At 45.3% G+C, this 16530-nt stretch overlaps 1 protein-coding gene across 7 annotated transcripts in view; it reads left to right on the plus strand.

Moving 5' to 3' along the window:
- RPS6KA2 (ribosomal protein S6 kinase A2) overlaps nt 1–16530 on the plus strand; it is a 452599-nt gene that overhangs the window by 332441 nt on the left and 103628 nt on the right. For all 7 annotated transcript variants that reach the window (XM_015137669.3, XM_077999204.1, XM_015137670.3 and 4 more), the window contains one exon: nt 900–981. In XM_015137669.3, the coding sequence (XP_014993155.1) occupies nt 900–981 (82 nt within the window). The remainder of the gene's footprint in view (nt 1–899; nt 982–16530) is intronic.

The following is a 16530-nucleotide window of genomic DNA, read 5'->3' on the forward strand; positions in this document are numbered from 1 at the left end:
TCAAAGGCATCTATAGTAGCCGGTCTTTCTGGCTTTTTGAGGCTTAGTAAAGGAGACGTTTTGGGAAGGAGCCAGCCCACCTCGGCCCTCCAGCCACACAGCGTGGGCAGCCACACCAGTACGCCCTGTGCCTGTGTTGTCTCCATCATGCAAGCAGATGTTTGCATCTATTGGAAAACACTTTTAGGAAAATCAAGTACTATTTTCTTAATTTGCATGCAAGATTTTTTTTTTTTATACAAAGGAACTCCAGTTTTGTTTACTAAGTTTGTTCAAAGATCACTAATACAAATTTAAACTCAAGCTCTCAATTACCTTTTTTTGTTGTTTTTCTCAGTGATACACATCAAAATGTATTTCAGAAAGTATTGTCAAATATCCATAAGTATATTTAAGAGCCAGTTAGAAAGGAACTCTTAAGCTACTCACAGCTAAAATTTGGGTGAAGACAGTTCAAGTAAGAGAAAGTAGCTTTTCTTGAAAATCGCATAGAGCCTGTTTTGTGTGATTGGTAATACCTTTCAGCGCTGTGTCTCAGTAGGGATTTATAGAGGGATACTAAAACCAAAGGATCTCCCTTAAAACTCCTGTTTGCTTTTCCAAACAGCTGGTCTTCAAAATAAGGTGTGGTAGTATTTCTGATGTAAAATGCAAAGGTACCAATACCAAAAACAAGTGACGCTTCTTCATACAGACACACGGTGATGTTCACCGCAGAGCTATAGGAACTTGAGCATTTTCCGGCAGCCTCGACGTTGGAGAAAATTTTAAATTTTCTACAGTGTACTTGTTTTATTGAAAATGCTCTAAACTTCCTCGTGTATCCCCTTGTCAAATCCAATAAGGAAAGCGAGTTTGAAGTCTTCCGGGTTTCTGATGTTCCGTTTTCTCCTGCTAAGGTGTTCCTGGTGAGGAAGGTGAAGGGGTCCGATGCTGGGCAGCTCTATGCCATGAAGGTCCTTAAGAAAGCCACTCTAAAAGGTAAGGGCTTCAGCAGGGCCAGCTGCTTCTGAGGACAGGTAACTGCAATTTCTACTCCGTTATTTGAGGAAATATTCATTCCATTTAATGTTCGCAATTTCTGAAGATGTCTCTAAATGAGCACTCTGATTGATGTCTCTGATTGATAATAAACAGTATAAACATTTCCATGAATATTTCAAATATCCTTGCAGAGTTTCCACAATTGTCAGAGAAGAGCTGTATTGCGTAAATACCATTCTCCCACATATGCTGTGCTGTGGAGCGGCATTTGGAAAGCAGAGCAGCAGGCTGCGAGCAGGCCGTTGGGCTGGATGGGGCCTGACAAACTAGCCTCGATACTGAAAGGCCAACAGCCTCACTTGCTTTTAAATACAACGTGACTCATGGTTGGGTTGGGTTGTTTTCCTTTGTTGACCCAGTGGCTGGGCATGAGAAACACCGATGTCTACCCAGCTCCTCTGCACGCCCATCCTGCAAGTGAGGGATGAGCACCGAGTGCAGCATTAGAGTCAGGATGTGATCCAACATCTCCGTTCCAGGCTCACAGTCATTGAGCCCGTCACTAGCTGGGCACCTGTCACCTCCTATTCACTCCGTTGGTGAGACAGGGAACCTCCTCCTGCCCTAAACAGCACAAGATGATTGAACACACAGCTCTGGGCACTGGACAGATGAACTGACAGCAGCTTATTAGCTACATAAACTTGACCCCTGGGGAGGAGGGCACCCCGTGCCACACAGGGCCCCACAGGGGCTGCACTTAGGTGCCAAGACTGTGAGAAACAGGCTTCCTAGGAACAGGAGGGTCATGTGGCCCCTGGTTCCTGCAGAAGGTGTGGCCGGCTTATTGGAATGATTCTGTGGGCTGGCAGGGAACTGAAGCCTTTTAGGGTGGGTGCTGGATAGGGGCAGCTGGTTCAGCTAATGGGGAAACCAGCAGGGCAGGGAGCCTTTCTCTCTGGGCGGGGGCACACTTGGTAGAGCAGGGAGCTCAGGCAGAGGCCTTGGGGCCCTGTGAGGCTCAGAGATGTCAGGGCAGCACTTGAATTATCAGGTCTTGCAACAGTGCCCGAGCAGTACAAATATGTCATTCTCTGCCTTCAAGTCACTTGCCGTCTAGCTGAGGAAATGAGATATATGTTGGGAAGGACCTGTCACCAACAATAAGGACAAAAAATGCATAGAACACATATGTACAGACTTTAAACCACTTAGGTATACAAAGGAGGAAAAGAACTCTTCCAAGTGAGTTAGAAGGTCCGTGGGACTTAAGGTGAAATTTTCTGTGGGGGAGAGAAATCTGGTAGACATTTATCAACACAACCAATGGTAAGAAAATGCAGAAGTTGACCACTTTGGCTAGACCTGATTAGAATTGTCTGTGCGTTTGGGGGTGGGGAGGGGACTGTTATAAATACAGATCCAGATCCAGGCCCCACTCCTGACCTATTGAATCATCATCTCTTAGAAACAAGGCCTAGATATATGACTTGTCAAACAAGATGTCCCAGTAATTCTTATGTACACAAAAGTCTTAGGTGGGACATTCTAGTTTATTAGAGGCACTTGAGTTTTTAGTTCAGTGTTATCAATTGTAACATAATTTAACCCATGCTTTTTAGTGTGAACTTTTTTGTTATATACTTCAAGTTGAAATATACATGTACACAACCTGCAGGTTCGTTACATATGTATACATGTGCCATGTTGGTGTGCTGCACCCATTAACTTGTCATTTACATTAGGTATATTTCCTAATGCTATCCCTCCCCACTCCCCCACCCCATGACAGGCCCCAGTGTGTGATGTTCCCCATCCTGTGTCCAAGTATTCTCATTGTTCAATTCCCACCTATAAGTGAGAACATGTGGTGTTTGGTTTTCTGTCCTTGAGATAGTTTGCTCAGAATGATGGTTTCCAGCTTCATCCATGTCCATACAAAGGACATGAACTCATCCATTTTTATGGCTGCATAGTATTCCATGATGTGTATGTGCCACATTTTCTTAATCCAGTCTATCATTGATGGACATTTGGATTGGTTCCAAGTCTTTGCTATTGTGAATAGTGCTGCAGTAAACATATGTGTGCATGTGTCTTTATAGCAGCATGATTTATAATCCTTTGGGTATATCTCAGTAATGGGATGGCTGGGTCAAGTGGTATTTCTAGTTCTAGATCCTTGAGGAATCACAACACTGTCTTCCATAATGGTTAAACTAGTCTGCAGTCCCTCCAACAGTGTAAAAGTGTTCCTATTTCTGCACATCCTCTCCAGCACCTGTTGTTTCCTGACTTTTTAATGATTGCCATTCTAACTACTGTGGGATGGTATCTCATTGTGGTTTTGATTTGTATTTCTCTGATGGCCAGTGATGATGAGCATTTTTTCATGTGTTGGCTGCATAAATGTCTTCTTTTGAGAAGTGTCTGTTCATATCCTTCGCCCACTTTTTGATGGGATTGTTTGTTTTTTTCTTGGAAATTTGTTTAAGTTTTTTGTAGATTCTGGACATTAGCCCTTTGTCAGATGGGCAGATTGTAAAAATTTTCTCCCATTCCGTAGGTAGCCTGTTCACCCTGATGGTAGTTTCTTTTTCTGTGCAGAAGCTCATTAGTTTAATTAGATCCCATTTGTCAATTTTGGCTTTTGTTGCTATTGCTTTTGGTGTTTTAGTCATGAAGTCCTTGCCCATGGCTTTGTCCCGAATGGTATTGCCTAGGTTTTTTATGGTTTTAGGTCTAACATTTAAGTCTTTAATCCATCTTGAATTAATTTTTGTATAAGGTGTAAGGAAGGGATCCAGTTTCAGCTTTCTACATATGGCTAGCCAGTTTTCCCAGCACCATTTATTAAATAGGGACTCCTTTCCCCATTTCTTATTTTTGTCAGGTTTGTCAAAGATCAGATGGTTGTAGATGTGTGGCATTATTACTGAGAGCTCTGTTCTGTTCCATTGGTCTGTATCTCTGTTTTGGTGCTGGTACCATGCTGTTTTGGTTACTGTAGCCTTGTAGTATAGTTTGAAGTCAGGTAGCATGATGCCTCCAGCTTTGTTCTTTTTGCTTAGGATTGTCTTGGCAATGCAGGCTCTTTTTTGGTTCCATATGAACTTTAAAGTAGTTTTTTCCAGTTCTGTGAAGAAAGTCATTGGTAGCTTGATGGGGATGGCATTGAATCTTTAAATTACCTTGGGCAGTATGGCCATTTTCACGATACTGATTCTTCCTATCCATGAGCATGGAATATTCTTCCATTTGTTTCTGTCCTCTTTTATTTCGTTGAGCAGTGGTTTGCAGTTCTCCTTAAAGAGGTCCTTCATATCCCTTGTAAATTGGATTCCTAGGCATTTTATTCTCTTTGAAGCAATTGTGAATGGGAGTTCATAGAGTGAACTTTTTTTTATTTTAGGTATAACAATATTTCTAAAACTGTTTGTCATTTGAACTTATCAAATATTTTAAGATTCTCAAAAATATTCAATAATTTTTCTGTGTTGATGAGAAAATATACAGAAAACAAAGCAGGTTTTGACCTTGTAACCCTAACTTTTAATAAAATAATATCTTCAGTAACAGTTACCTCTTCAAAATAGGAAGTTAAATTAGACATTTGTTAGTGCAGGATCATCTGAATGCCGACACAGTGAACTGTTCTTGCAGTTTCTTGAAAGGTTGGCCAGAGATTACCATGCGACCTCACTGGTCCACTCCTAGGTGGTTCACCAAGAGAAATGAACACAGCTGTCTACACAGAAACTAGCACAGGAATGTTCATGGCAGCATCAGCCAATTCACAGGAGCCAAAAAAGAGAAAGAGCTCAAATGTCCACTATCTGGGAAATGGAAAAATAAAGTGTCTGTCTATTCGACGGAATTATATTGGGCGATAGAAAGAAATAAAGTACTGGTGCACGCGCCAACACGAGTGAAGCCTGGGAAGAGTGCGCTCAGCAAGAACAGCCAGGCACCAAGCTGCACAGGTTAAGATTCCACTCATATGACAGTCCAGAAGAGACAGACCCTAGAAACAGACAGTAGATGAGTGGCTTCCTAGGCTGGGGGGTGAGAGAGGTGGGAACTGAGTGCAGACAGGTCTGGAGCTGCTTTTGGGGTGATTAAAATGCTTTAAAACCCACTGTAGGGATGGTTGCACAACTCTGTGAATATCCTAAAAATCATTGAATTGTACACATTAAATGGGCAAATCGTATGGAATGTGAATTATATCTCCAAAAAGCTGTTATTCTTAAAATGAACAGCTGCTGGATAATACAGTCCTTTCCTAAAACCCACTCTTTCATCTTTGAGGCATTGAGATTTGCTCTCAAACACAGATGAGGCATCTTTCTGTGGTTTAAGACAAAGACAGGTGGACGCGGGAAGCTCTCCAGCCTGTCCTCGGCCACACCCTGTCCTACTGTCCATCAGCCGGTTCCATGTTCACCTCTCCAGGGCACCAGGAGTGACCCAGAAGAGCTTTTCTCCTTCAAGCGTAATGGTTCCTTCTTTCCCTTCAAAGTTGGTCTCACCCTCTCCCGCCACTGAAGGAAGGGGAGGCAAAGTGGGAGTGTGGCTGGAATCTGTGCCTGCTCACCCTGCTCTGTAGGAATGCAGTGGAATGGAGGAGTGGGAAGCTGCTCTCTGTTTAAGTCGTCGCTAAGCCTGGACTCCATCAGGGCTGACCTTGACCTCTTAGCTCAAGTGCAGAACTCTCCATCTCAACGACTTCACTCTCCTTGATGCAAGTGTTCACGGCTGTTTATAATGCAATTCACGGTGTCCTTGAGAAGCGGCTCGTGATCCACAGTTACATGGAATAGACTTGATATAAAACTGTGTGTACAGAATGATCATGGTATTGTTAAATGTAAGAGTGACTTGAGCAGTAGTGAGGTGTGTGCACACACGAGATGGACATTGTGCCAGGAGCAAACATGCCAAAGTGAAGGCCTTACAGGATTGGGGCTAGCTGTTGTCTTCTTCCCTATAATCTATTACTGCAAGTTTTCAACAGAAATAAAATATATCTAACTTTTTGTAATATAAAGTTTTTAAAAAATATTTTGCAACAATATGCTTGAGTAGCTAAAATTATTTTTATACTATGAAAATGAGCCATGTGGTTGGGTGTGGTGGTCACACCTGTAATCCCAGCGCTTTAGGGGACAGAGGTGGGAAGATTTCTTGAGCCCAGGAGTTCAAGACTTAGGCAACATGTTAAGACCCCATCTCTGGCCGGGCACGGTGGCTCAAGCCTGTAATCCCAGCACTTTGGGAGGCCGAGACGGGTGGATCACGAGGTCAGGAGATCGAGACCATCCTGGCTAACACAGTGAAACCCCGTCTCTACTAAAAAAAATATATAAAAAACTAGCCAGGCGAGGTGGCGGGCGCCTGTAGTCCCAGCTACTCGGGAGGCTGAGGCAGGAGAATGGCGTAAACCCGGGAGGTGGAGCTTGCAGTGAGCTGAGATCCGGCCACTGCACTCCAGCCCGGGCGACAGAGCGAGACTCCGTCTCAAAAAAAAAAAGACCCCATCTCTACAAAAAATTTAAAAAGTCAAAAAATTAACTGGGTATGGTGGCACACACCTGTAGTCCCAGCTACTTGGGAGGCTGAGGTAAGAGAATTGCTTAAGCCCAAGAGTTCAAGGCTTCAGTGAGCCGTGATTGTGCCACTGCACTCCAGCCTGGGTGACAGAGCAAGACCCTGTCAAAAAAAAAAAAAAAACAACAAAAACAAAAAAAAACATATAAACATAGAAGAATAGAAACATTTTTGTTTCCTTGTGCTCCTTAAAAGTCAGCTTTAAAACTAATCATTGTTTTACATCTTATACTGTTTCAGCTTTCCATAGTGATCCATCACTAAAAAATAGATTTTTTTCCCAAAAATTTCGTTGGAATTTATTTTCTGAAGAGAAAAATAGAAAAGCTTTGCAAATAATAGTTTGCATACTTCAAAGTAGGTTAGGTCCCTGGATCTAACCGTGATGCAGCGGAGTTATGTGGAGAGGAGGCCTGGCACTAAGTAGCCTGGGCAAGGATACTTCCTGGCCCAAAACCTTAGTTTCTTGTGTCTTCCTCGTCTGTGAAAGAAGAGAGTTGACACAAAGGGACCTCCAAGTTTGTCTCAGCTCTAACACCTCAGCGTTCCATTAGCTCAAGTTGTTCGACTATCTCCTAACCCGTTCTCCACCCTCATAATATCCCTGGTTTGTGAGATCGTTAATCATCCTGAAGAACGTCAAGGAACGCGTGGTAACAGCTGCAGGGATGCTCTCCACGTGCTGACAGCAAAACAGTGAAAGCCCAGGCAGCCGTCCAGGGAAGATGCCAGGCACGTGAATAGTCAAATGTTTTGAAAAAGAAAAATGAAAGGGGGCAGGAGACCTGCAGAAGTCGTTTTGAAACTCCAGCTCGTTTCTCCAAACCGGGGCTGATCGTCCTGTGCCTGGAAGTGAGGGTTGTCCGTGGGATTCCTTCCAGCTCACCTCGGAGGAGGCTTCTGACAGCTCCATCTGATCTTCAAACAAGTTTGGAGCGTTGGGCACCCGCCTCCTTCCTTTACAGAGGTGGCGGGTCGTTTCTGAGGGAGGTCCTCTGCTCAGCTGCTGAGGGGCCACGCTGCTGGGGTGCGCTCGCAACCTTGCTCCTCTCCCTCTGACCCAGTGGTGCTGCCTGTTGCCCCAGTACTTAAGGACGCCTTCAATGTGCTCGACACCTTTAACTTGACAAAGCTTCCACATTCGTGACTCAACATGGGGTTATTACAGGTAACAATTCTATATAATGCATTCCACATAAAATGAATTCCAAAGGGTAATATCCCCTCTTCGTATTGTAAGGGAACTTGATTCAAAGGAATGTATTGCAAAGAAATGTATTCCCAACTGTGAAACCAAGAACGAACCAAGCCTCATCTTCATCAAACAGGGCTGGTCACACATCTTAAGAGACGGGCTGTATTGTATGGAGCAGTAGTTCTCATCCTCAGCTGCAAGCTGGAATGGCCTGGGGGACTTTCACAAGATTTATTTTATAAATCTCCCTCTGGGGGACTGTAAGTTGGTCGGTCTGCGCATGAGAATCCATGAAAGCTGCCTCTACTGATGTTGCCAGGGTGCTGCCAACATCAGGGAGAATCCCTGATACAGGAGCCAGGAGCACCAAGTCCAGACGCTGGAGCCGAGTCCAGCTCTAACCCCGCGAGCTGTGCCATCTCGGGGCGCCTCTCCTGGCCTCAGTGTCCCCCTGCTGAAAGTGGGATAGGATGTATTAATAGATACTACCTGCCCCACATCATTGCCGATGTGAGACTCCCCCTCGTTAGAGCGTGCGGAGCGCTGCCGGCCTAGGCAAAGTCTCGGGAAGTGTAAGCTGTGTCCACCTTCGGCCCTTTTCTCCACGAAGACTGCTTGGCTTTGGACCTGCGTTAGGACTTTCCTGGTTGAGGTTTTGTTTAGATCTACTGAGTAGGGATGTGGGGAGGAAGTTCGATGCCACCTGGTTAGAAAGAATGACGTCCTGGTTCAGCTGTAATACCTCCCGTTACAATATGAAAGGCCTGTGATCATGTTCATGACTAAAGGTGGCCGGTGCCTGCATGGAGAATACAGATGCGCCCTTCTGCAGGAGGACTCGCTGTGCGGAATTCCCTCGTCTTGGTGGGCGCTCTCCGCAATGTGGAATGAGCTGCTCACGTGAAATATTTCTCGGTAATGATGATTTTTCTGATAGGACTGCACCTGGGTTTTCATGCCTAACGAGTTTTCTTTGTTGTTGTTGTTGTTGTTGTTGTTGTTGTTTTTTGAGACGGAGTCTCGCTCTGTCACCCAGGCTGCAGTGCAGTGACCGGATCCGCAGCTCACTGCAAGCTCCGCCTCCCGGGTTTACGCCATTCTCCTGCCTCAGCCTCCCGAGTAGCTGGGACTACAGGCGCCCGCCACCTCGCCCGGCTAGTTTTTCGTATTTTTAGTAGAGACGGGGTTTCACCGTGTTAGCCAGGATGGTCTCGATCTCCTGACCTCGTGATCCGCCTAACAAGTTTTCAAGCATTTTTTCCCTGCAAGTCAACTTTCTCAGTCTGGAGGAGATATGCATTCCCTTCCTGGAAAGAAATAAGCTGTGTTCAGTTGTTTGTAAAGGAGAAGATGAAATCATTCCAGCAGGATCTCCCTGTTTAAGCAAGTCAAGTCACTGATGGTTATGTTGGTGTTGTGTGTTTTCGGGGACTGTGTGGTGGGTCACTCTTGTGGCACCCGTGGCAGCCAGGAGATGCTGGAATGGGCCCAGGCAGCACAGTCCGAGCTCGGTGACATGTCAAAGCCCCCTCTGTCCTTCCTGTAAGCAGTGGAGCACGCCCTGTAAGACGGGATCACTGCAGAGGCACTGGGAATGCAGAGCTGTATGTAGTGACCCGCATAGACAGATATCAATGACAGCATCTTGAAATAGAACCTCCTTAGAGTTAGCCCGCCTGGCTCCAAACCCCAGAATGTTATTTTCAGCACCTCTTTATTTGTTTTCCTCTCTTATGCCGAGATGCTTCGTTAGAAGGCACTGAGTCACTCGGAAACTCAGCTCCAATCAATCTGGTAGCTTGAACAGATTGTATTTCCATAATATGCTAATTCATTTATGTCATTTGATTTCCATTTGGATGATTTCAGATTCCCAGGGGAGAAAAAAGTAAGGAAAATTCTAAGCACAATTTTGCCCTCTCTCAAGAGGGGAGGACTGGTATTATTATTCTATTTTTATAAATCATCATCTTTATTTACGAATGATGAAACTAAGGCACAAAGCCGCAAAGCTACTCAAAGCATATTGTTTGGAGGTGGTGAAGGTCAGAATTCTGTGCTTGTCCCAAGATAACTCCCTGGGTCCCCAGGCCTCCCTGGGCGAGCTCCATCCTTACCAGATGACAGACTCCCTGTGTTTCTCCAGCAAGAAGTTACATCCCTGCTTATTGTACTTGAGGTGTTCACTCTTCAAGGCATTTCCCATTTAATTGCATAAGATGACAAACAAAATGAAAATGTCTCCTCCTTAAGTCATCTTTGACTTCTGTCTTTCTCAAGCCTTTGGAAGATACGACCTCACTCTGTTGCATTTCAGACAAACATCACCCTTACCTAACAGGCATCTGATTTATTACAGATATACCTGCCTCTGTATGGTGGAGTCCTCTATGTGTTTATTACCAGAGTTGCATTTCTTGTATTATAGATATTCAAAAAGGAGGAAATAGATTTTTTTCATGACTTGTCATCTTTAATAGCTGTGCAATGTAAGCACTTAAGAGTAATGGGCTTAAGATTTTTCTGCACAAAGATTCTCTATTAAGGAAGTCCGTTAAGTAACCATATCAGTCTTTTTAAAAATGCTTCAGTATAGAAGAATAAAAAGACACCTCTTGGGGAGTCATGCCCATTCTGGTCATCAGTGTGGTTAACTTTTCTTATTATTATTTACGGTTTCCTTCTCTTCCTTTATTTGTGGAATAATTAACTATAAAAAGTTTGCCCCCCAAAAGTTGAGCAACACAATGGCTCATGGAAGCCCTTTTTTTTTAACCTTTGAATTAAACCTTTGAAAGCTAAAAGATATCGTGGGAAGAAGGACTTTTATTCTGCATCTGGAAGACCGCTCGGGATATAATTTCAGGTTCAATAGCCTTTTTGTGGGTAAAGAAAGGAAGTCTCAGGCAATGGCCACCCAGTGGGGGAGAATGACCTTAGCACAGCCCACACTCTCTAGTGCTGGTAAGTCTCAGGCTAGAGTGTGTCTGTCAGCTCAGTCTTCAAAATCCCTCCGGTTGTGCTGCATCAAACACAAAGCATCATCGAGCCTCTGACTGCCAGGCCTTCAGATCACCGAGGCCGTCTGCACGTGCTCAGCCCCCTGCGGAGGTGTGCGCAGAAGCCAAGGTCCCGTGGGCGTGTGGCCGCAGAGCTATTGGCACTGCACGGTCAGTGCAGCATCCAGTACGTCCCCCTAAGTGGGGGTTTCCTAAGTGGGGGTTTCCTGAGGTGCATTTACACAGCCATTTCTCATCTTCACAGTGGCTGACAGAATTGCATTTAATTTAATGTTGTCTTAACCTTAATTCCCTTTTGTAATATCACCTAGATAGAACAGAACAGTATGCTATAATGTGATACGATATGTGTCTTAGTTCATTCAGGCTGATACCACAGAACATCATAGATTGGGTGGCTTTTAAACAACAGAAATTTTTTCTCACAGTTCTGTTGCAAGTCCAAGATCCAGGCTATGTCAGATTTCCTGCCTGGTGAGGGCTGCTGCCTGGTTCATAGCCATCTCTGGCTGTGTCCTCACTTGACGGAAGGCATGAATGAGCTCTCTGGGGTCTCATTTCTAAGGGCCCTAATCCCATGCATGAGGGTTCCACCCTTCTGACCTAATCACCTCCCAGAGGCCCCACCTAAAACCATCACACTAGGGGTTAGGTTTCAACATATGAATTTAGTGGGGGGAACATACACAGTCTATAGCATAGTACCCCAGTCCCTAAAATTCATGTCTTCCCCACATTCATCCCATCTCCATAGCCTCTGCTTCATTCCCACATCAACTCAAGTCTAAAGCCCAACATCTCATCCAAATCATATGGTTTCCTCTGACCCCCAATGTCAGTATCTCCACGATCGCTCTGTATTAGTGGGATCCAAGGTATGATTCATCCTGACCGAAATCACCCTCCAGCTGTGAGCCTATGAAACCACACGAGCTCTGTGCATCAAAACTCCAGTGGTGGGACCAGCATAGGACAGACATTTCCTTTCAAAAAGGAGAAATAGGAAAGAAGAAAGGAGTAACAGGTCCCAAGTAAGTCTAAAACCCAACAGGGAAAATAACATGGAACCTCAAGGCTCCAGAATAATCCTCTTTGACTAGATACTGTGCCCTCCAGACCCACTGGAGCAGGGGTCCTGCCCCAGAGCTTTGCAGGGCAGGGGTCAGCTCTACAAGTCCCTGGCCCCATGGCTTTGGGTGGCCCCCCCAACAGCTTTGAGTGACCCCATCCAGTATGGCTGGATGGCCCCACAGTGGTTCTGTGCCTGGACCCCAGCCTTTGAAATTTAGGTAGGGACAGCCACACCCCCAAGGCTCCTGCACTCCCCATGGTGGGGAAGAGAGAACCTCACAGTTACTGCCAGCCTTTGCCACCTGCTCCCTGCAGAGGGCAATTGCTGGGGCTCACAGGGCACCTGAGGCAGCCAAGGACAGCAGCACTGGAGGGTGGGGAGCCCATGATGTGGGGCAGTGCCCTTGCAGTCCCAGGTACAGTGGCCCCTACTTTTAAATCATTCTACCCTGGGGCTCTTGTCCCTGGCCTGACACGGGTGGGCAGCGCTGATGCTCTCTGAGTTGGCTGCAGGGTCATGTTTCTGTTGCCTCGGAGATCGCTGCCGGCTTCTGTGGAGATGGCTGGTCCATACTGACTTCCTATCAACATTCAGGATTCCTTAGTTATTCCCTAAGAAGATGTAGGCCTTCTCTACAGCTCTCCTTTTCTTTCTGAGTCCTCAACCGGAATCGCATTGAAAGGTCTGTTCATGGCAACATAGGCCTTTTCTAGCTGCATCTCAGAACTCTTCCAGCCTCTACCCATTACGCAGTTCCAAAGCTGCTTCCACATTCTTAGGTTTTATTATAGCAGCATCCTACTTCTGGGTACCAAATTCTGTATTATTCAGGGTTTTCCAGAGTAACAGAACCAACAGGATGGATATACATTTCTTAGTGGGAGATTTATTGCAGGAATCAGCTCACATGGGTATGAAGGCCCAGAAGCCCCAGGGGCTTCTGTCTGCAAGCTAGAGAACCAGGAAGGCTGGGGTGTCATTCAGTTCAAATCCAAAGGCCTGAGAACCAGGAGAGCTGGTGATATAAGTTCCAGTCTGAATTTGAAGTCCTGAGAGCCAGGTGAGCTGGTGGTATAAGTTCCAGTCTGAATTCAAAGTCCTGAGAACCAGGAGAGCTGGTGGTGTAAGTTCCAGTCTGAATCTGAAGTCCTGAGAACCAGGTGAGCTGGTGGTGTAAGTTCCAGTCTGAATCTGAAGTCCTGAGAACCAGGAGAGCTGGTGGTATAAGTTCCAGTCTGAATTCGAAGTCCTGAGAACCAGGAGAGCTGGTGGTGTAAGTTCCAGTCTGAATTCGAAGTCCTGAGAACCAGGAGAGCTGGTGGTATAAGTTCCAGTCCGAATTCGAAGTCCTGAGAACCAGGAGAGCTGGTGGTGTAAGCTCCAGTCTGAATTTGAAGTCCTGAGAACTTGGTGGGGGGAGAGGAGAACAATGGTTTAAGTCTCAGCCCAAGCACCAGGCATTGATGTCCAAGGGCTGGAAAACATGAATGTCCCAGTTCAACAGGGAGCAGATTCCTCTCCCACTGCTTTTTTGTTCTCTTCAGGCCCTCAGTAGACTGGATGGTGCCTGCCCATATAGGGGAGGGTGATCTTTACTCAGTCCACCAATTCAAATGCTGATATCTTCCAGAAATGCCCTCACAGACACATCCAGAAATCACGTTTCACGGGGTCTCTGGGCATCTCTTAGCCCAGTCAAGTTGACACTAAAACTAACCACCACAATATGCTATATAATGTGACATACATATAATGTCTGTTGGTGGAGATCATATAAAAATCAGAAACACAAACACAGGCATTGCTGCCTGAAAAAAGGCACCTTGAAGAGGGGTTCCAGAAAGTAGCTCTAGTTGTGTATCATATATCCTATGCCTGCCAGGATAATCTCACAAAGTGCTTCCTCCCATGTTTTCCTGGGAAGGAAACCATGCCCTTCACAGTGGGGTGAACCTGTTGGTGTCTCCACAACCATCTCAGCCCCAGGGATTGTCTTGGGGCCGTGACAGGTGAAGAGCACATGGCAGTTAGAGCTGGTACTAGTAGGCACAGGTTGCTGAACAGAGCAAAGTAAACCATGGAAACCACATCACCCAAACCTGAAATACGGCAGGTTGGCCACAAATAGAGGGCTGACTTGAAGAACAATGAAATCTTTTTTTTTTTCTTCCCTGAGACGGAGTCTCGCTCTGTTGCCCAGGCTGGAGTGCAGTGGCCGGATCTCAGCTCACTGCAAGCTCCGCCTCCTGGGTTCATGCCATTCTCCTGCCTCAGCCTCCCGAGTAGCTGGGACTACAGGCGCCCGCCACCTCGCCTGGCTAGTTTTTTGTATTTTTTAGTAGAGGTGGGGTTTCACCGTGTTAGCCAGGTTGGTCCTGATCTCCTGACCTCGTGATCCGCCCATCTCGGCCTCCCAAAGTGCTGGGATTACAGGCTTGAGCCACCGCGCCCGGCCAGGACGATGAAATTTTAACTTATCCCCAGTACCTACCATTTATTAGTGAATCTCAAGATAGCCTAGAATATTTATTCTTTTCACATCTATAGTAGCAAGCCCCAGTCAACTTCAGACTAACCTGTTAAGTACCAGAGAATAAACATCACAGAGAGGCTCTGGCCTGGCCCAAATGGCTTGGCTCCAGAGTCTCCACTAGTCTAGAACTACCCAACAGAAAATTGTTGCTGACATGTCCAAAGAAACCTCTTCACTTGGTTTTCTTTTTTGTGTGTCTAGATCTTAGAAATGAAAGCTCCTTGGACTCCCTGGCTGTCAAAGAGGCGGCTTGAACGTACTCAGCATCAGAAAATGAAACATTTGCTTTCACTGTCTGTTTCTTAGTGGAAGAATCACTCCATGGCTGTCAGTTGGCAGATCCATGGTTCCAGCCCTTTCATTCCATCCCTGGCTATGGGCCATGAATAACCAACACCTCCTAGGGTGGGCAATGGTGAGGTCAGTGGATTGCAGCTGTGCCCAGCAAAGCTAGAATTTGCACAGACCTGAGCATCTTCCCCAGTCTTGAAGAGCCATTTCCAGTCATAGTATTTCATATGCTGAGGGCGTTGCTTGGTGTAATGACTGTCCTTGTCCCTTGACATCTTGTTTAGTTTGTCCTTGCATTCATATATGGAAACTAGGCATTGGTCAGTTACACCGTGTCGTCAGCAGTAATACAGCCCTGCCCTGGAGGGGACACATCCTTTTCCTGTTTTCTGCCACCCTAAAGCCAACATATACTTGTGTTAGGCCACATTGTGCCCGGGGTGTCAACCGTACAGAACATTCTTACAAAAACGTCTTCCCTGCACTGATGTGTTTAATCTGGAATATGTTCTGTTCACTGTCAGGGCTAAATTCTCCATTTCTTTATTATTATAAGCATAATGATAGTATTGGGTATTGTATTTATTTTGGCTTTTGACCTTTTTTTCTGCTTGTTTTAAGATAACCATATTTTTTGTTTGCCTTTTAATTTTATAATCTTTTTGGATGGCCAATTTGTAAATATTTTGTAACTCAATCTGTCTATCTTTTCTGTGTTATTTCTTCCATTGCTTATATTTAAAAAACAAAAAAAAAGATTCCCATCCGGATACCAGATAAGTGTTCACCTTTATTGTAGTTTGTTTTTGCCTTTTTTTTTTTTTTTTGAGGCAGTGTTTTACTCCCATCACCCTACCTCAACTTGTCAGGCTCAAGAGATTCTCCCACCTCAGCTTTCCAAGAGCTAGGGCTGTAGGTGCACGCCACCACTCCTGGCTAATTTTTTGTATTTTTAGTAGAGACAGCATTTTACGGTGTTGCTCAGGTGCCGAGACCAGCTCGGTTGTGGAGACCCTAACCCAGTGGCGCTAGAGGAATTAATGACACACACACAGAAATATAGCGTGTGGAGTGGCAAGTCAGGGGTCTCATAGCCTTCAGAGCTGAGAACCTTGAACAGAGATTTACCCGCATATTTATTGACAGCAAGCCAGTCATAAGATTTACTAAAAGTATTCCTTATGGGAAACAAAGGGATGGGCCAAAATAAAGGGATGGCTCTGGCTAGTTACCGGCACCATGAACATGTCCTTATGGCACAGATCGCTCATGCTGTTGTTTGTGGTTTAAGAATGCGTTAAGCGGTTTTCCACCCTGGGTAGGCCATGGTGTCAAGGCCATCACGAGCATGTCACAGTGCTGCAGAGATTTTGTTTATGGCCAGTTTTGGGGCCAGTTTATGGCCAGATTTGGGGGCCTGTTCCCAACACTCAGGCTTGTCTCCAACTCTTGAGCTCAAGCAATCCACCCACCTCAGCCTCCCAAAGTGCTAGACTTACAGGTGTGAGCCACCGTGCCTGGCCAACTTTGTTTTTGTTTTGTTTTGTTTTTAAAGTAATTCTTTAATAGAGCTGGGATTTATTTTAGTGTAAGATATAGGGAGGAGACCTTGTTTTGTTTTTTTTTTTGTTTTTTGTTTTTTTTTACTGTAACTAGATAGTCCCTTCCAAATTTGAATATAAGACATCTATCTTTCTCTAATTTTTCACCAGACTTACCAATGCTATAAAGTCAGATATGTGGCTAAACAATGTTCTTCATTCCAAATGGATGTGAATTCAATAACAGCGGTCCTGTTTAGAGGACTTTTAGATGCTCTTACCCA

This window comes from Macaca mulatta, chromosome 4 (assembly GCF_049350105.2).
Source record: "Macaca mulatta isolate MMU2019108-1 chromosome 4, T2T-MMU8v2.0, whole genome shotgun sequence".
In the NCBI taxonomy this organism is placed as follows: domain Eukaryota; kingdom Metazoa; phylum Chordata; class Mammalia; order Primates; family Cercopithecidae; genus Macaca; species Macaca mulatta.